Source organism: Rhea pennata, chromosome Z (genome assembly GCF_028389875.1).
Source record: "Rhea pennata isolate bPtePen1 chromosome Z, bPtePen1.pri, whole genome shotgun sequence".
In the NCBI taxonomy this organism is placed as follows: Eukaryota; Metazoa; Chordata; class Aves; order Rheiformes; family Rheidae; genus Rhea; species Rhea pennata.
The window spans coordinates 14,445,591-14,465,929 of record NC_084702.1 but is presented as its reverse complement, the minus strand read 5'-3'; the positions used below and the strand labels follow the sequence as shown (position 1 = coordinate 14,465,929).

General features: G+C 39.8%; 1 protein-coding gene across 4 annotated transcripts in view; it reads right to left on the bottom strand.

The window, feature by feature from the left end:
- The window catches only part of PALM2AKAP2 (PALM2 and AKAP2 fusion), a 280,261-nt gene that overhangs the window by 220,969 nt on the left and 38,953 nt on the right, over window positions 1–20,339 (bottom strand). For all 4 annotated transcript variants that reach the window (XM_062600649.1, XM_062600650.1, XM_062600651.1 and 1 more), the window contains exon 2: window positions 10,331–10,411. In XM_062600649.1, coding sequence (XP_062456633.1) covers window positions 10,331–10,411 — 81 coding nt within the window. The remainder of the gene's footprint in view (window positions 1–10,330; window positions 10,412–20,339) is intronic.

The window sequence follows — 20,339 nt, the reverse complement described above, 5'->3', positions numbered from 1 at the left end:
ACATACTTCAGAATAATAAAGCCTGAGGGTTTTAAGTCATTCGCATTTTGTGCTAGCAAGGTAATAATGCATAGCCTCTCAAATGCATACAGTAGAATTAAACCTATATATATTTAAAAAATTGTCTTTCAGCACTGCATTTGGTTCTAATGTTTTATCACATGTTTAAATGCTGAGGGACATTTTATTATGATTAGCAGATTTTTTAGCAGCATTTTCATGCTATGCTCTCAAAGGGGAGCCTAAATCACCACTGGATTCCATGCTTACAAAAAAGTGATTAATTCTCTCCATCAGTCTTGCTGATTTAGGACCTCATTCCATAAACATTGTTCATAAAGAATAACAAATTTCTAGTCCCATAGGAGGGCAATGTCTTAACTTGAGGCTCATATTTCACCATCTGACTCTTTATGATAACATAAAAACCAATGCTGAGCTGCTACCTTTTAAGGTAGTTTCTTCCAGGGGGGTTGTTTTTTGTATTTACAAATGGTTACAGGAGCAATCAGAACCATCAGTGAAATCCTTGAGAGTAGCGCTTGCTAAAGCTGAGTCTGACTCTGTCTGCCAAGTACATTTTCAAGGATGCTGACAATTTGGAGGAGAAACAAAGGTCAAAAGCTGACCAAAGACAACCTCTTCCAGTAAAATGTGCTTGCTCTTGAAAAACACTATTGGGTGTGGAACTATACAGGGCTTTGATGGTCTTCTGTGCTGTGCAAAATAGGCTAAAATTGTCCCTGGTGCAACTCTACTGAAATCAGCGGTGTTACATCAAAGGTGATTTTACTTCAGTCCTTGCCTACAGAGAACACTTTCTGAGACATGAAGATAACTGAGCATCTAATAGTTCAGCACTGAAACTAGAGCGATTTTCTCCCTATGGGCATTTGATGTTTCCTGCCAGACAAAATATGAATGTGGGGGGTGGTTCCTTGTATATTCAAATCTTTGTGTAACCAGTCCACAACCTACTAAAAAGATGGTGCAGTAAAGCTCTCACAGGACTGTGAGAACGACACACCTGAACCCCTTTAATTGGGACGCTGGTATAACTGCGTGGATTTCAGATTTGCTCTTTGCATTTCAGGAAGTTCCCTCAGCACAAAAAGTACAAACTTTCCAGCCAGCTCTGGAGCTCTGGAGGCAGCAATGAACATGGTTTTGCTGTTCAGCAGCTACCTGGACTCTCTAACATGGACAGGGATTGCAGCTTTGTCAGCCAGCTAATCAGCTGAAGCAGGGAAACCTGCTCTGGAGCAGTGGAGTCTGTTCCACCTATATGCACTCCCAGGCATCTGCCTGGATTGATAAAGCTGAGCTGGCAAGTAACGCAAACGCAAGAATGAACACAGCTAAAACTCTTCTGGGATTCTTCCCTTTTCATTTCTGCCCAGCTCCAGTGGCTCCTCTCCATACCGTGATTCTTGCATGCTGTATTTTTACACAGTTTCCACTGTGGTGCCGCTGGCCCTGGCCCAGCTTGTGCAGTTTACCCAGCAGGTCTGGGTCTGGCATATTGGTGCACAGTGCCAGTATTAGCAGAGAGGTTCCTGAGGCTTGTACTAAGATTACAAGAACATTTGTTCCTCTGCCAGCAGGCCTTGCCTTTCTTTCCAGAAAGCAGAAAAATGACTGTTTGCATGGCTGTAGTGTGAACCAGTATTTTAGAGAGAGATGCTCTCGACTATTCCTGAAAAAATCTACAAATGCTGAGAGAGGCTGTAGGCATAACATAATATTAGAGGAAGGTCCATCCACACATAAGCAGCTTTTCAGAATACAGTCTTAGGGGGTATTTTAGTTTTTTGTTTCCTGGAAGGTTAACTAAACAATATGACTGTTTACCCATACTGATGCTCAGTGGTCACCTGTGGGGTTTCAGTGCTAGAGAACTGGCTTGCAATGAAGAAGAAGAGGTACAAAAACAGGAGAAATTCCCTGGTATGATCTGGAACACTGTAACTTGTTTTGCATCAAAACTTTCTATTGGTTTTTCAATCTAACATACTTGTTTTGGCCCGAAGAACATGTTTGCCTGATACGCAGATATAACTCAGGCACTGCTCAGATTAGAGAATTAAGTCAGGCTGAAAAACCTTTCGGGTGGATTGCAGTCTTGACTTTGATCACAATGTCATAGCTAGATATAGGTATAATTCAAAAAAAAAAAAATACTGGTGGAACTTAGCCAGCCCAAGACCAATTAGCATGTGTTAAACCAGATTATGTATTCTACCATAGAATTTCAAGATTTTAACATGCAAAACCATTATCTGATATATTTTAAAGAAGTGCCTTCTTCAAAAATATTTTTGAGAAGCATGTATTTTTTAATTTAGAGCAGGAGTCATAAATCGTTTCAAGAAGTCAGTTACTATTCATTAAATAGAGCATTTGAAACACATTAACTAAAGGTTTTCAAGCATGTTAAGATCTATCCATTGTAATCAATATTCTTTCCTAACGAGGCATCAGGTAGTGATGATTTATGCGCCTCAAAACTTCCTTCTCAGCCACACAGGTCAAGGCCACTGTATCAGTTTCTTTTTTTCTCTTCATAAAGCCCTTGTTGCAGCTGACCCTCAAGCTCATTTACCCTGCAGAAGATAACCAGTTCTCAGACTTTGTTTTAGAGCTGCTCAAAAATTTCCTGTTGCTTTCAAGGCAGGACTCACCACCTTAGCTGTTTCTGCACTTCTCGAAGACTAAAAGCAGCAGCGTCCTGCCTCTCCCCTGTAAAGGACCACACCTGCCTCCTTCCTCCGAGCCTCTGGAGTAACAAAGAAAATACAAAAAGCCTCAGGAATGAGGATTGCGGGAGAGGGACAAGCAAGGAAAGCTGCATATATCTGCAGTTAATGCACAGCACGACAGCGGCTATGCAGTATGTCACTTTGGTGTGATGCGTGTGGCCTTATTCTTAGCGACTGCCTCGGCAGGAGGCGCAGCGATCGGGAGGAAAGATGTGCAAGGAGCAGCAGGAGTGGGCTGGGGGATGAGTAAGTAAAAAAAAGAATTAAATGATCACCGTTGTTATAAATACCACCTAGAATTCCTACAACTGAAAGAGATTACAGAGATTATCTTTTCCCTTTGTCTGTTTGTCAGAGCCGCTTCATTCAACAGCCCTTCAGCTCCTCTACTTGTTTAGTCATTTCTCTTTTTCAAAGCAAGTGTTCCGCACAGCAGTAGAGGATAAAGAATTATTTTAAACAGATAAATGTGACTCCGAAAATGGATGAAAAAAGGGCTAGATTTGTGTTTACTTAAAATGGACTATATTTCAGTGTGATACTTTTTTGCTCAAGTGAATCAGAGACAGTGCTAGCTGTAATGTAAGCGACTAGTCATTTATTTGTAGCTTGATTTGCAGATACAAGTGGAAGACACATTTGTGGTATGCTACCTGAGGAGTGTATACAGAACTGTAGTTCCATCATGAAGATCTCCTATTTTTGTCTGTTTAAAAACTCTGAGGAACAGAAATTGCAGCTGTACAGACAGTAGCCTAATTAGGAACACTTTTGGAAAAAAAAAGTTAAAAATAGTCAGTTGTTTTATGTTCTGTGTGTAAGCTTCCCATCCATTAGCATGACCACCAGTGTAAATATTTATGTGCATTGCTTTTAAATTGTTCAGGTCACATATTTTATTTAACTCTGTAAACCAGCTGGACAGTTGTTTCCACATAAAGACAACGAAGAAGATATAAAACCTAAGCTTTTTCAGCTGAAACTACTGAAAGGTAAAGCCACCACAGCAAAAGACATTGTCAAGACTCTGTGATAGAAGAAGTGAAGTTTGTGTCTCCCTTGCTCAGACCATCAGTCAGCCACAGACTTTTGGCCTATGTAGGTTAGTTACACCCACAAGGATCGTAGGTATGGCCCTGATACAAAGGAAGGGTTTTAATATTTATGTAAAAGTGGGGACAAAAATGACCATAAGATGAAAAATATATCAAGTGTAGGATGTTTCCTCTACGTATGTGTCTAGGCTATCAGCAAGCTCTGCTTAAAATAGCTGGTGAAAAGAACTACACTAAAATCTAGGTTGGAGAGCTGGGGGTTATTTTTTCAGTATACCTTTTTTGGGAAGTCTGTTTATGGCCTCAGACTTCTTCGTGGCAGGATGATAATGATGGCTCTATCCAACTATTTGGTGTTTTGTTTGTTGAGAGATTAAGCACAGTATGGAGAATTAACAACGAACTGCCGGCCATGGCTGTCAGGGAAGAAGAGGGGTGATGGGGCCGGGCGTCTCTGTGGGCGTGCACCAGCAGGACATGGGATGCAGGGTGCGAAAGGGGATGCTGCAACCTGGCTAAGGGCGCACACCGAGTCCCCAGGATGGTGGCCTAGCTCCAGAGCAGGTGGTCTGGAGAGGCCGTGGTAGCTTGTGCTGACCCTGCTCTGTGCAGGTGGGACATGAGGTGGCCTCCAGGGTCCTGTCAGACATAAATTATTTTATAATTCTGTGAGAATATCTGTTTTCCAGGGAATTTTGGAGTTGGATGGGGAAATAGCTTCAAATTAGTGGAAGTGTCTGGATGCTTGATTGGTGTGGTTGCACTGAAAATTGAAGAGCAGTCCCTTTTACATATATAAACACGAAAGGAGTTTGATCACACTTTTACCTCCTGAAGATAGAAATTTAGACATACTTTTGTTCTTCGTTGAAGTACTCATTCTATGTCTCCAAAGAAAATGAGGCGTGGCTTTAAGAATAAAAAATAACATAACTAGTTTTGGAATAGTTCACAATATGAGATTTGAAAAACAGATAAACAGCTCTCCCAACCGAGTAACTTTATGAATTATCACCATTTCTGTTCTGCGACCATTGCTGCTGAAAGATTAGTCTCCTCTACAGTTTCAAGCTTTCCTTTATCACCTTTCTTTTATTCTCCCCCCCTTTTTTTTGTTTTCTTAGTCCTATGAGTACTCACATTCATCATTTTATAAAGCTAAATTTGGGTCATGTGGATTCATCCTAAGGCAAGTATCAGGCCATTAGGAGGAGTTTGTATTGAATAGGTTTCGGAGATCTGTAAACATCCTCGAGCTACAGCTCGACACAATCTGGCTAAAATGGAAACTGCTGCAGTAGCAGACAGTGACCTGCTTTAAGGAAGCTGTTAATGATGGAAATACGAGCATCAATTTTGCCGAGTTTCAAGAAATGCCAAGGATTGAAGGTGCTCCCCACCTTCAGTGTTTCCATGCCTTGCCGGTTTCTGTGCACCAGCCTTTTCTACCGCTTGTGCATGGGAGTCTGACCCTGGTTCTGGATTGCACTCTGTGACACTAGACATTTATGGTGCTTAAAGTCTTCTCCAAATTGGCTGTTCATCTTTCTGTACTGCAGAACTACAGTTGGAAAAAAAGAAGGATTAAAAACCAATCCTGTTTAGAAAGCCTGTGTGTTTACTTAAAGTGCTGTGCAATTGTTTATGTCAGTATAGCAAGTAATAATAAATGGAAAATGAAGATGACAGGAATTTTCAGTCTTGAAGAGATGTAATGGGCTCAGCACATAAAAAATGGTGAGACAGCCAATGACTATCATAATGAATATCATGTACCAGAAAGAGTGCTTGACTATTAATAAAGATTGGGATTTGGAAGCCATTGCACTGACCCCATAGAGTATGGAAACTGTTTATTGTGTCACCAAATATTGGCGATATTTTTGTGAGCTTAACTGAGCTAAGATTTAGTTCATAGGTTAATTTACTTGAAAATCATAAAGGAATTCATCATAAAGATATAACAAGATTCTTTCATTTCCAGAAGTTATATCAATATTTCCATGCTGTTGTGCATTTATACTCATTTATATTTTCTGACAGCAATTATTTTGAGACTATAATAAATTGAGGATAGCAATATAATTGTGGAATAATCAAATTAAAATTCATTTTTATACAAAAATGTTTCAACTAAAACCATGTCCTTACAGAATCCTCATAACATAAAAATGCTTTTCTTTCTTTCAAAGTAATGGCACAATATTATAGAATAAGTGTTCACGTACAGTAGTCTTTAAGAAATAGCCATTAACAGAAGTAGGTCCCTAACATTTATATCACTACCGAAATAAAATGCCTACAGTAAATGGATTTATTGTAACAGCTTAACTGCAGAGAAGTCATCTTTCATTGAACTTCAGGTTTTATGCTGTTTATTACCAGCACCACCAAACAAGAGTTATAGTAAACAATAACAGATATTCTGTTCAATTAACTACAGACGCAGCTAGATCTGGGAAGATCTGGAAGCTAGATCTGGAATACTTTTGCCCTAGATTTTTTTCACTTAATTTTTTTCTAGTGGAACAACTTCTTAAAGTAGTAGTTACTTGCAGGTTATACTAACCTACCAAAGCAATTACCCTCTTCCTCAAGAAATTACATCATGTTGATAGATACTTTAGCTGGTGTATTAGCATAAGGTAAATTTTACCCACTTTTCTGATTCCACGCTATAGTGCAAGAGGCTGGGAAACACCTCCAGTTCCTAAGGATCTAGCCAGCCCTGCTTGTACACCTGTATGTCTAACAAACTGTTGAAGCATAAAGTTAAAAGTGTGTCTATCAAAACAAGGCAAAGAAAAGCAAAACAAAACAAAAATACATCCTGAATTATATAAGACAATAATGATTATTTTGGTATTAAAGACTAAGAAAGTGAGAAAAAAGGGGAAGGTTTTGTAAATTACATCTTTTCAAAGCGAAACAGCCTTTCAGCCTCAAAAAGGGGGATTCAAATGACCTATACCTTTGCCATCACCAAGGGCTGTTTCAATGATGCATATCCTTGTACATTGATTAATATACATCCTGCCCTCAAATCACACGTGTATACAATGGGTCTATGAAAATTTCTACTTTCAGGAAAAGATCTATAAAGCTTTTGGTGTTAGCATTTAGAGTCACTCTGTACTACCCTAGACCTTTTACATTTAAAGCCTGTCAGTTCAGAAGCTCACACAAAAAATTAATAGTTCAGCTACATTTCAGTGCTGGTGTCCTCAGCCACAAGCCCTTAGCCTAATTCTCAGGAGTCTTTGCAAAATGGGTTGCAAAAGCTTTCATCCATGTGCAAAGCTGACACTCACTAATTCCAGTGCTTGCTAGGTGTAGTATAGATAAAATACTCTGAATAAAATGACAGGGTACCAGGGTCCTCATCCTCTTTTTTTTTTTTTTTTTTTTTAGCCAGGCATTTTACAAGGGATAAATGAAATAACTATTTGCAGAGCAGGAAAATTTGCCAGGGACTACTTGATGTCAACAGTTTGAGAACTACAGGTCATCCAGCATAAATATTTGCATTTTCCTATGTGAATATAATTCTGAGAAATTAACAAAACCTCTGTAATTTTCAGAACTTTTGCTGGGTAATTAAAAATTCTATTTTACGTAGTGTATTTTTAAAAGAAAATTACTCTGGCATCTCACAAATATGAAGTAATCCCTGAAACTGTGGATTAAACACCTTTGGCTGAATTACACTTGTAAAATGAACCCAGATACTGCAATTATAAGATTAATGAATATATTATATTCAAAGATTTCTCCATAGTTAATTTCAATGAACTCTAATGGAAAATCCTTATTTGCTACACTGACATTAACAATTGCACAGCACTTTAAGTAAACACACAGGCTTTCTGAACGCACTTGATTTTTTTAACCCTTTCTCCTTTTTTTTTTTTTCCCCCGATGTTATATAGAACTGTTTGAAATCTACACAATTCAGGAAATGAATCATGTTCTAGTTAGGCTTTCCAGCAGAAGATGGCCTTAGTCATTCTGGGCTTTTTGAGGTAGGTCTGGAGGCCATATTCATAGTACATTTAGAGCCACTGGCTTTCACAGCATCGGAGCCATCCGGGTGCGGGGAAGGAGAATCTTGGGGAGGGAGGTGGATACCAGCTTTTTAAATGAGCAGAGCAGCTTGGCAGACCACATAGCGTTTTGGTCGGCATCCCACAGTTTCAAATAAGCAACTAGCAATTGGAACAAAGCATGATCCCAAAATGCAGCTTGCTTTGTTTGTCTCTGGAGAGAAGGAGACATATTTTTGGCCAATGACTTTCTCTCTCTCTCTCTCTCTCTCTCTCTCTCTTTTTTTTTTTAATGTGGCGAGTAGCTTATCTCCCTCTGTTTTGGAAGAGCCTGGCAGCCCTTCCTAAGGTGCAATCTCTGATGTACACCTGCTGCATCCCAGGCGTCCCAGGAGAGAGAGATGAGGCCGTGCATCGCCCGCCGTTTGGTTGAACATCAGACTCCTGCACAGGCATCTCCCAGTGCATCTGTCACCAGTGTCACAGCCACGACTGCTCCAGCAAAAGCAAAAGTGATGTCATTGAATGGGACTTGTTAGTAGAGGGGCTCTTACTACACCCCAAAACATTTTGTCACACCCAGGGTTACAGACCTGCGATCTGGCTGCACTTGTAGGCAGAAAGCAGCCCTTTTAATTTCTGTGCCCTGATCGTCCCTTGACTTCCTGTATGCTGATAGCTCTTGCTCCCTCTGTGAGCTAGATAATAAAGGGAAATATTTCATTTTCATGTGTGTCATTCAAAGAATCTGTGCGGTGAGGCAGAATCTCAGCTAATGGCAATCAGTGCAGCATTGCTGAAGTCAATGCTACTTTACACCAGTCGAGGGCTGACCCAAGAATACTGCCTTGAGGGGCTTCACTTTTCCCTGAAGATGATGACAAAATTCAATTTAGTAAATTATATTTCTTTATATTTCTTTATTCTTTATTCTTTTCTTTATTTGGTAATCTAGATTTCTTTGAAAAGAAATTAAATTAATTTATTTAATTGTTAGAATTGGCTTCTTCAAAGGTTCTGCTTAAAGAACTTAATGAAAAAGCATAATACAGTTAGCTTTGAAACAGTTAACATGATAAAGGAAATATCCTGCTTTGCAGGGGGGGGGGGGAAAAAGCATCATGAAGGCACTGCAAAACTGTCTTGCTGCCCTGCTGCATCAACTTGTGGTAGTCAGAAGTAATTCTCCTTTGCCTGTAGCTAATGGCAGCCTTAATGAAATGGCAACTCCTGTTGCCCCACAGAAATGCAATCATATTATTGACTGAAAACACTGAAAGCCAAATGTGATATCTACAGATCTGCAGTGAAGCTGATGGAGCATCTGTGTAGGCTGCAATCAACTATTAGGGTTTAACTGCGTTATGTTTACCGGAAAATGAGGTATAGTTCACAGAACATTATGGCAGATATTTAAGGAGGCAGGAAGAGGGTCCTGCCTGCAGCGTAACTTGAAGTCTGGTCTTTGAGTGTGTGTGGGCAGAGATATTCTGTGTACCACCTCCCCATGCAGGTACATTGTACACACACATACTATTGCACAAGCAACCTAAATACAGTATTTTTAAAAACATAACCTGGCTCACCTGCTGCAAGGACAAACTGTCCTGTCCTGACCATCCTACTCAAAGACTCAAATCACTGAATTTCTTTAGTCTCCCCCCTTAAACTATGACGAGATTATGACCCACAAAGGCACCCTAGTTACAAAAAGATCACATGAATATTTTTGTTCACCCCTTTACTACCAACAATGTAAACGCAAACTCCACTACTAACAGAAAGGATAAAAAGAAAGAAATAACAAGGATGGTTTCCAACGAGTGCTGAGTTTCTGCAGCCGTAATGGAGTCCAACAGCGACTGGGGCTGCTCCTCACTCTGTTAAAAATCAAGGTACCTCTATATATAGACACAAGCATATGGATCAGCACCCTCCCTGCATGTGTATATACACCCATTTTATTATACTATCTATGGTTAATAACTTCATCCTACAATTAAAGCCTTACACACACACACACACACACACACACACACACAGACACAAAAATCCCTCTCTGCAACACACAGAGACACAAAACCTAATGACGTGCATCAGCAAAATCTAAAGCAGCTCTACAGGCAGCAAGTGCTCACTGAAGCCATGCAGTGCACACCCCATCTGCAGCGATTGGTGTCTTATCGTTATGTATAATAAATAACAGGGCTTAACAGTAACAGTGCTGCTGAGCTGCCTGTGCTCACGCCCTGTCGACTCGGTGCTACTAAGCCATTTCTGCGACATGGTCCTGTGCAGGGGAAACGCACAGAGTGAAAAGCAGGCAGGACACAATTAGCTGGGAGAGATAGGCTCCGGCAGTGAAAACTGCTTCATGTCGGAGTGGGCTCTTCCCAGCTTTCAGTCGTGTGATCTGCATGTCTAATAATGAACAGATTTAGTCAATCCATCATTCCTGGCATCAGTCCCTTACCTTGAAATGCTGCAGCTGAAGTATCTGGTCCTCAAGCTGTTGTCTCTTGCCTTCTATTTCTGTCTGCCTTTTCCTTTTCTCCTTGGAAAAATAATTTTAAAGAGAGAGAGAGAAAGATCTCATCAGAGAAATGGATGCTTTAAGGGTAGCAGATTCTTAAGAGAATATAAGCAGTCAAACACATCTGTACAGATGTCACCAGTCCCATTTCACCTGCTCCTCTGTCTGCTGGTATGCAAACAGCAGCGTCCTTGGAACATGTCAGATAAGGACTAGCTGGTTGCTCAGTGAGCAGGAGAAACGCTCCCCACTCACTCACGGCAGTAGGAGCAGCAACAGAGTACACAGTCCCAGAGGAGGGGAAAAGCAGGCATAATAGCGAGGAGTGAAGTTAAAGGGACAAAGATATGCTTTTGTATTTTAAACACCAGGCCAAAAGCATTGATTGCTTGGTGCAATTGTACGATCATGACATGATTAAAAACCAGTGCGTTATGTAACAGAGGGGCAGAGCCTGACCATAGACAGCATTTCTTCCCCATCTAAGTTGAAGATAAAGCTTTTCTCAGTATCAGCTGAGATAAGGGAGAACATTTTTCAGTCAGATTGCACTGGGTTTCATCCAGTGTAAATAGGATGGACAATCTGCTACCTGGCTTTGTGCAGAACTCAGACCAGCAGTATGTACTAGCAGCTAACATGTTTTGGCTCCCCAAAACAAAGCTGAACAAGCATTCGGCTGCTTAGGGAGCGGTTTGAAGGGCAGCATGGTTATTTCCACATCTAATTCTTTTCGAGGTCACATTCACCGAGGTATTTTTTGGGGTCCAGATAGCTCATTTATCCAGGCAGCAGACTCTCTGAGGTATCTGATGAGGAGGATTACTTGTTTTTGTCCTTCTCAGTTCCTTCCTACTCCAAAAGACAAACTGTTTGCCTTCCTTAAGTCTTCTCCACTTTGTGGGGGCATTCCTCCTCAACCATCACCAGTCTGGACAAATCCAAGAGCTAGATCAGGCTGCTTCTAAAGGAAATATTTTCTTGGTTTAGATTTTCCAGCCCAGAGAAAAATACTGAGGGGTGAACACAGCAAGGCAAATAATCACAGCATCCCCAGTTTTTACTGGAACAACCTTGTTTTATCCTCTAAGTGAGAAGGCATGTTTTTGTTATTTAAATATTTCAGTACCTGTGAGGTTTGACTTGAGGACATTTGGGGATTCCTTAAGTCCCAAAGTCATTTTTCTGTACTAGTTTCATATTTCCAGTGTCATATTGAGATTCTGGGAATTCTCCCATTTACAGTGACTTCAAACCTTCATGTCTAGTGCTCAAGGGGCATAAGTTAACATGCTGCTTATTAATTTTATTTGTATTAGACCTCAAACCAGGGAATTTTGAGAGAAAATGCTGCATTTACTTTTTTTTTTTTTTTTTTTTTTTTAATGACAGGGCTGCTCAAAACAAAACAAAATAATAAGTCGGATAACTGTCTGGACCAGTGAAGGGTGAGACACTACAATGAGCCAGAAGAGGATATTGAATAAAGAAAAGGCAAAAAAGTGAAATGATGCATATGCCAAACAGTTCTGTAATACACTGCGTACACTTACATGCAGATTGTATATGTATATCTGATTTACACACACAGTTGTCTGACATTTGTAAGCATATTACTTCTGATCAAAAATAAGCTGCAAGTAGCTTATAGATAGGAAAATTGGCTTTTTGGATAACTAAAATGTCACAAATGGGGCCTGCATTCAACTGAAAACTTGACATCTCACTGCTTTGTGCATGTAGAAGATAATTTCTGTGTTTGTACAGACAGGCACACAAAATTTATGCTTGCATCTTCAAGAGTCACTCCTTACATAAAATTGATAGCCCATGGGAAAGTCCCCCTTCCTTTCCTCCCACCACTCCTCCAGTTTCCTCTCTCTCTTTGCATTTTTGAATGGAACACGATATTGGATGGTTCAGAAGTTAGGGAAAAAAAAAAAAAAAAACAAAAAAAAACCAACAGCATTCTTCAAGGCTCTCTCCTGCCATTTTTTGACTCTGCAATATTACCAGCGTATCCTTAGAGAGCAAAGAGCTTAGATCCTGTTCTCTGCTATTTCACCAAATAACTGGTTGGCTTTGAATGAGAATAAAGTAGCTTAGAAGTGCTGTTCCTGTTAATGGTCTAATATTTTTAGTTTAAAGATAATTCTCTTTTGTTTATTTCAAGCTGTCCAGATGGACAGATTGTTTGGATTTGATTTATATGAGCACTAACACCCTGTGTCTGATGCCCCATAGGGCAGTACAAGGCACCTACACTTTGACAGTTACCTGACCTACATATATATGTGTATATGTGTACATATATACATACATACACACACACACATATATATATATATATATATAGCTAGATAGATTTGTTTTCAACCCCTTACAAAAACCCACTTACAAAAACACATGATAGAAATTGCCAAAGCACATTCTCTGGCTGGTTGTATGAGGCCTTCTTATAATGGATGTGACAAGACAGCCTTATAAAACATAGATGGAGACTTCCTTTCTTTATAAGAAAGGGAAAGCACTTAAGAGTATTTTCCCTGTGGGCAACAATACAACAGCCACTAACATACGTGAACTACTTACTAACTAGTGGTCTTCTGTGGAGTTAAATTTGGAATATTGCTCAGGTTTCCATTTCATCGGCTTTCAGTCCGCTTGACTGCACTCCTTTACCTTCTTTCATTTTAGACCAGTTATGGATGAGGAATATGATGGTAAAAGTAATTTTTTCTTTTGAAGATTGAATGAATCACAGGATTTGTAATTAGCTATCAGAATTTTTAACCTTCTGGTCACTAGATTAAATTCAATTTAGCTTTCTGACAGTCATCAAAAGCTGTTATTACACATGTTCATGGTTTATATGGGTGTTCTGAAAATATGTCTTTTAAAAGACGAGTCATTGACAAAAATCTCACTGAAAACAACAGATCAAGTATTTTACACAGTCAGTAGAGGAAATTAACTCCTCACATAAGTATATTCCTGAATCAGGATTTACTGAAAACCCCAGAATGTAAAACACATGCTTAAAGCTAAGTATTTGTTAAAGTACTTTTCCACATTAAACCATGTAAATGTTCCTCATTATTCTGTTCATCTGCTTGTATCTTCTTTCTTAAGTATGCTTAAGTTACTAATTTACTAAGGTTTCTAGTACCAAGAAAATAAAGGGCTCGTTTTAAGCAAACAGGTTTTATTTAAATTAATATCCTATTTTCACAAAGCAGGAAAGACTTTACTATTGCTTCAGCCAACAGTTAACTCTACTCACCTCCAATAAGCAACCTCCTAAAATATCCTCCCACTTTCTCTCCCTCTAAACAAGGATGCACAGAGATTAAACCACAAGGAAAATTGCTAGAGGGAAGGTGGGAGCTATGAAGATGCTCAGATATGTGTAGTACCTCTGGCAAGCAGTGATTGCAGGGAACCACATTTAACCACCCAACTGCAGCTCCCCAGGCAGAGGCACGATTTGAAGCCAAGCCACGGCTGTGCCTTTCTGTGAAAGTCAAGCTGCAACGGGAGCTGATCAGCAGTTATCTACGCCTCATCACCACCAAAGCCACACTTCACCCTGCCAAGGTAAATGGGGCTCATGAAAAGGCTTTCCATTAAAATTACACAAGCGTGCAATTTTCAGTTTTATAAGGTCTTACAGAAGCAGCTTCTGGTGACTTTTGCCAAAAACTTCACTTGAGAAACAAAGTGAAACTTGCAAGGCAAGGGAGAAACAGCTATGTATGAACTGGAGCTCAGGGAAACATCCACATAAATCTCTAGTGAACAAAATGAGCTGGATTTTGCACAGTTCCTGCACCTTTTGAAGGGGGTATTGAAAACTGTGGTTTGAGATGTTAGCAGTCAAGCACATCCAGTTCCCTGAAGCTATTTTCTGGACACCACTTCTTCTTCTTTTGTTTTCCCAGAAGGTGAAGAGATGACAAAAAACTGGGTTGAAAGGAGCTGGAGAAAACAGGCACTGAGGCCAGTCTTACTGTGAATATAGTTGGTTAAAATAAGAATATGAATACGCATCATGAGATAGCTATCTTCCCAAAGTGGAAGAGAAGCATACACCAAGTATACTCTGAATATTTAAGATGTTCATGAGAAAATCAGATTAAAAATTTACATCGCTCTTTCCACCAAAAATACTAAGGAAAATGGGAAAGTTACATTCTTAAATTTTTTAACTCACAGACCCAAATGATGGGAATAATAAACTCTGAAATCCACAGGTCAAAGGGCAAGTTTACACACTTGTATCTTGAGAGATGCTTAATGAAAAATGACATTTATATGCCAGCATTCATATTTGAGTGCCAGAAGTGGAACATGTAAACAACAAATTTGTTTTCTGAAAGCTGTGGTTTCTGAAAGGAAGTAACTGCCACTTAGCACTAAACCTGGCTGAGACCACCTTTTCTTTGCTGAAAAACAAGCATATTTGATAGCTGGCAAACAAAGACCCCTTCCTTTTGGAAAAGAGACAGGTGAGGGGAGGACAGAGATCTATAAAATCATCACTGGCACGGAGGCAATAAGGAGTCTGTAGCTCATTGTTTTCCAGCATGAGAGCAAAACAGCCTCAAATGAAACTAGGAGGGGACCGTTCGAAGGTAGGTACATTGGGGAACTCCTTGCCTCAGGATGCCATGGGTGCTAGGAGATTATCGGGATGCTCAGGAAGACTGGATATAGCCAGAGAAAAGGACTCCCGTGCAGGTTACTAAATAAACCAAAATTACATCTGATTCAGGGAGTCTCTGAATCAGAAACAGTTTGAGGATGAAAAGGTACTGTGGTAAGCTTTGTATGCACGTCCTGTTCTAATGCTTTTCCTCGCACCACCCAATTTTTAATTTCTGTCGGAGAGAGGGTATTGGAGGTTTAGTTCGATTCAGGACAGCAGCTTTTGTGTTACATTGATCAAAATAATTTACAGTTAAGTGTCATACTTGTCCCACTGTTTCAGTTAAAAAAAGTCAAAGCAAACATGAGACCTTGAAAAAAAACAATTATACTCCAATGCCTTTCCTTGACACTGCTGTCACAAAATGCTTTAATTTTACATCACAAAATCGTTTTTACTATTTAAAAATTTGCTTGCACACTGTGTGAAGGGATACAGACATTAGTTAACTTACAGACTCATAACCACCCATGGGCAAACACGGACTGCAAAAGCTGAGCAAATTCTCAGGGCAATAAAGGCTTAGCCAAGACCTCTGCTGCATCTGCCTTGTCAGAAGCACCTGAATTCACCAGTTTAAAGCTAGCTCACATATGATCAGGCAGCATGCAACATGCTCATGCAACAACACAGAAATTAAGTGCAATTCAGTTGTTTGATTTTGAAGTCTTCATTGACCTCGCTGGGAAAATACAAGCCCAGAGCTAATAGCAGAGCAAGGTTTATAGTGAAGGTTTTGAGAAGAACATGGTGGAAGAAACAAAAAGAAAACCAAATAAACCAAAAACCCACTGAGGAACCTGGATTTTGTGCTTGCAGCAGTGACACAAGCAGAAAGTGGAAACAAGGCACTAAAGGAGTTACTGGTCACATCAGTGAACATGTTTCTCATGGGTTTCATTTTGCACACTAAGCAAGCAACCAAACAGGTGAGAGGAACAGGCAGAAGAGGGCAAGTTTCTGCCTGTTTCACTAATAGAAAACAATTCACAAAAAATGGCACTAGTAGAGAAATACAACTTCAAAGTAAAAAATATAGTTACAGTGAAATATCTTCAAAGAACCATGTGAATTTCTTCACAGAGGCATTATTTTCTCCACTCTGCACAGCTGCTAGATATTATTTCTTGCATATTCAAAGCTGACAGATTTTTAGGACAGCAAGTAAGGGAATAAAAGAGATTCTGACATCTCATTCTTCTGTTGTCATTTCAGGGACATTCTGAACTTTGGGATAAAGGAAGCATCTGGACTGTGCTGATGATTTCAACCTGCAGACAGCACAATCCCAAGAAATGACTCTTAATGGAAACCTGTGCCTGTTACAAGGTGAAATTCTCCTTGAGGTAGTAGTTTAAATGACAGCCTTTGCTGTGTGGTCTTCATCATCTCTCAACACTGAAATCACATCTGTAGGTTTTTTTCCCTCCTTTTCAGCTCAGTGATAAGACTTAAAAGAAAAAAAACATAAAGAGATTATTTTTTCTCCTTTTGTTATTTGCTTGTTTCCACCCTTTTTAATCTCATTTAGTCAATTCCTTTATTTTTCTGCTGTGTTTAACATGTGGGAAACTATCATTACAGCAAGTATCACTAAAATTTGCAATAATGTAGTTTTGCACTGGGAGCGCCTTGTAAAATACAGTTCCAAACATCTTCTGCTGTTGTAAATGGTATACAGTGGAAATCTCAGCATTAGAAGTGGAAGGATATAGAAACAGAACTGAAGCAGAGCCACTGTTACAGTAGGAAAAACATACCTCAAGTTTGGTGGCAGGATGCCTTCTACTTTCGGATAATCGATATCCACTTTTATTACTTGCAGCCAGTACAAGAAGGTGGGACTCACTGTACCACCAAGTCTGTCAAACCAGATCACCATACGCACTGGCATGATTGAGTGTAGTGAAAATTTCATTGCTGTGGGTAGCCACGTTACCTCTGTAACTGCAGGCTGCAGGCTTGTCTGCTCTCCTGTTTCCAGTAGCAGGTGTTACGAAGTGTTTCGGATTATGGGAAACAACTTCTCTCATACCACCTCTCCTACTCTGCTCCCAGGAGAATCAGAGTCTACACTCGCTCATTTCTACTCACTTTGTTTGCAATTACACCATCAACAAACATAAATGTAAGCTGTCAGCTTTGCTCTTTGAGGAATTTTCCTGCAAGACTCTCTCTTCCACAGTGCCCTGAGACCCAAGTTTGCCTGTATAAGATTTATCACTTAAACATGAGCCAGGAACAATTTTGCTGTATTGGATTACAGCTTCTGAAGTTAAGGAAATTGAGTACCTTGTGCTCCTAAGCAGCAGTCAAGAAGCTGGCCACCATGTTTCACTCTTACAGTCTTCCTAGGCAGAGACTTTGTTACCCAAAGCATAGATTCAGGATTTCAAATGTCTTGAGTTCCTGGGGCACTGTTGGCTCACCTTGTTGGACCCTTCCCCTATCTGAATTAAGCACACTGTACCTTGTGTGGGGTCTCCATGGGAAGAAGGGACAGAAGAAGGTACACGGTACATGTCTTCCATACATATTCTATACACCTGCACATCTTAATGGCAAGTGGTGGGCATTTCTATCACTCCAGGCAAAAAGCAGATGGGTTATTTAGGAAGCAGGTGTTCCCAACTGCACAGATGCATCAACTACCTGAAGTGGGTAGGAAAATCCCACCCAAAAAATAAAGGCTCTGCTTTGCCATTTTCCTCATACTTTCTCTTTCCACAGTCATATGCACATCAGGAAGTAAAGCAGGGAATAGAGACAAGAAGCTGACAAGTTACTGCTCAGGTGTATCCTTCATCTCCTGTCTTATGGAACTGACAAACCGGTTTAAGTCGGAGGTTACTCTCATAAGGATTGATTCCCTTTAGTTAGATAGCATGCTACAGCATGCAAGAAATATCTTGACGTGTGGACAGAGAAGAGATTTACTTCATACAGGCAGATTACAGTGAGGGAGTTAGCCAAAGAGCCTGGAAGTTTTGGAAAATTTTGTTTTTTGTATACTGAACAGGCTCCTTCTAAGAGGAGGGGAGAATCACTTGGAGAGCAGCACTCTCAGGGTGAAAAAATAACAATGACTTCAGGCCAGAAAAACACTTGTTTCCACCGGAACCTTGTATCCCTTCTCTGTAGCAGTGAGTGCCTGTAAAGCTGTTCATGCACAAGAACTGGAAGATTTGAAAGACATATGCAAATATATTCAATAACCCTGTAAGCAACTTTTGTGCTCCTGGTAGGGCAGCAAAGGTCTCTGGTCTGCAGACTCCCTTCTTGCTGACTTTGCCACTATGTACGCAGTTCTTGTTTGGATGAGGAAATCCTCTGACAGTATCATTCTCTGAAAGCTGGACTCCAGCATTTCAGACATCTAACAGTTGAGCTACTCTTGTGTAATGCTGAAGTGCAGGCTTCTCCTGTGCTGACTTGATAAAGCAAAGACTTTAGCTCTCTGCTCCTGCGCACATTATCAGCGCACCCTTCTCTTCCTAGAACAGCACTGTGGTAGGCTTTTCTTGACTGAGCACCATCAGCCATAGTGGCCACCATCATGCACTACCTCACAACTCATGCTTCAAATAAGAGAACCATACTAGACATCCTACATGTATGGGATGCCAAAGAAGGATTTTGTCCATACAGAGCCCTGTAGGATTCACATCTTCTCAATGTTTTTGAATAATAACACTTCATCACTGCCAATCTGCAGCAGCCAATGTCCCAACATTTAAGGGTCAAGTCTGCAACTGTAAAGGGCAAAGTTGTCCATGAGGAGAAAAGATCCTCCCTGGTGAAGACAACAACCGAATAAAGAGTTGAAACAAAAACTTCAGCTGCCCTGAGCACTTACAGTTATAGCTCCCTGGCCACAGAATCCAACCACCATGATGCACATAGACAATGATTGCTTAATTAAAATCACCATGCATCTCAAACAACAAATAAAAGGATGGCACAGCTCCCAGAACAATAGCTCTTACTGAAAAGTAATGAGTGCAGGAAGGAATTTCCTTTTGAAAAACTCCCTCATTAGTGTTTTTGAGAGGGTACACAACTAAAAATGCCCCATTCAGACAGTAAGGCAAAATTTTTAGGTAGAATCATGACCCCACAAATATCCCATGGTGATATTCCCATTGATTTTGATGGAACCAAGATTTTAGCCAGCATATGCTCATTGAACGCTACAGGATCATCAGAAGCAGTAGTTCAGGTTTAGCACAACCCTCATGCACTTTTGAGTGGAACACTGGCATAATGGTTTAGATGACTTGCTTTCTTTCCTCACAAATCTGAACTGAAACTGAGCATGGGCTGAGATCCACAGAAGCTGCTTTACTTTTGACCACTGGCTAGAGTAGTGTCAAATCTCATCCTTAACTATTTGACCAAAGGTGTCAGGCTCAGGGAGATGATTAGGTGCACTGCGGTTTGAATATCCTTTCTAAAGGTTTACATATTTTTTTTTTCCTGGAAAATGCTACAGTGAAGAATAGAGATAGTATATATGAAAACCTGCTTATTTCTCACCCCTTATTAACTCCACATCAGCATTCCTCCCAAAACTTTGAAGTCTTAACACTAGCCATAAAAAGGAGCTCAGGACCATCTGAGTTTTCCAGTGACTTTCTTTGCATGTCAGTTTTATCTGGAAAATACTCAGCAGATAGTGCTCAGTGTAATACAGATCATGAAATAGTCATATTTATCAATTATTCTGGATAAATCTGTATTATTCCAGATAATCCTTACTACAACTCGTAAGCTGATAGACAGCTGAACTTCATTACTTCTCTACTACAACTAATCTCCAGAGTCATTTGTATTGCTAGAGAGCATTAACCTTCCTTTACTATAACTTGAGCTGGATGGAAAATGCAAAATCTTCATTTAGCAAATTATTTTTCTGTCTAAAAAAGGTGGAGATTTTCCAGGTAAATAGATCAAACACATTCTCCTTTCCTTAGAAAACCAGAAAAATTTTGAAGGAAGTTGCTTTTAATCAATTATTTTTTCTATATATTTTTTAAAAATACGATTTGGTTGAAAATCCTAATCAGACATTAATCAGAGTTTTACTTTATAAAAATATAGCAAAAGGACTTTTCATTAGGTTGAATAGGCTATTTGTAGAAAAATAGTTCATTAACTCTCTATACAGCCATGTTGCCACTAATTTGCCCCATTTTAAATCCATGATGTTCAATATATAACATTCCATCGTGTGCTACTGAA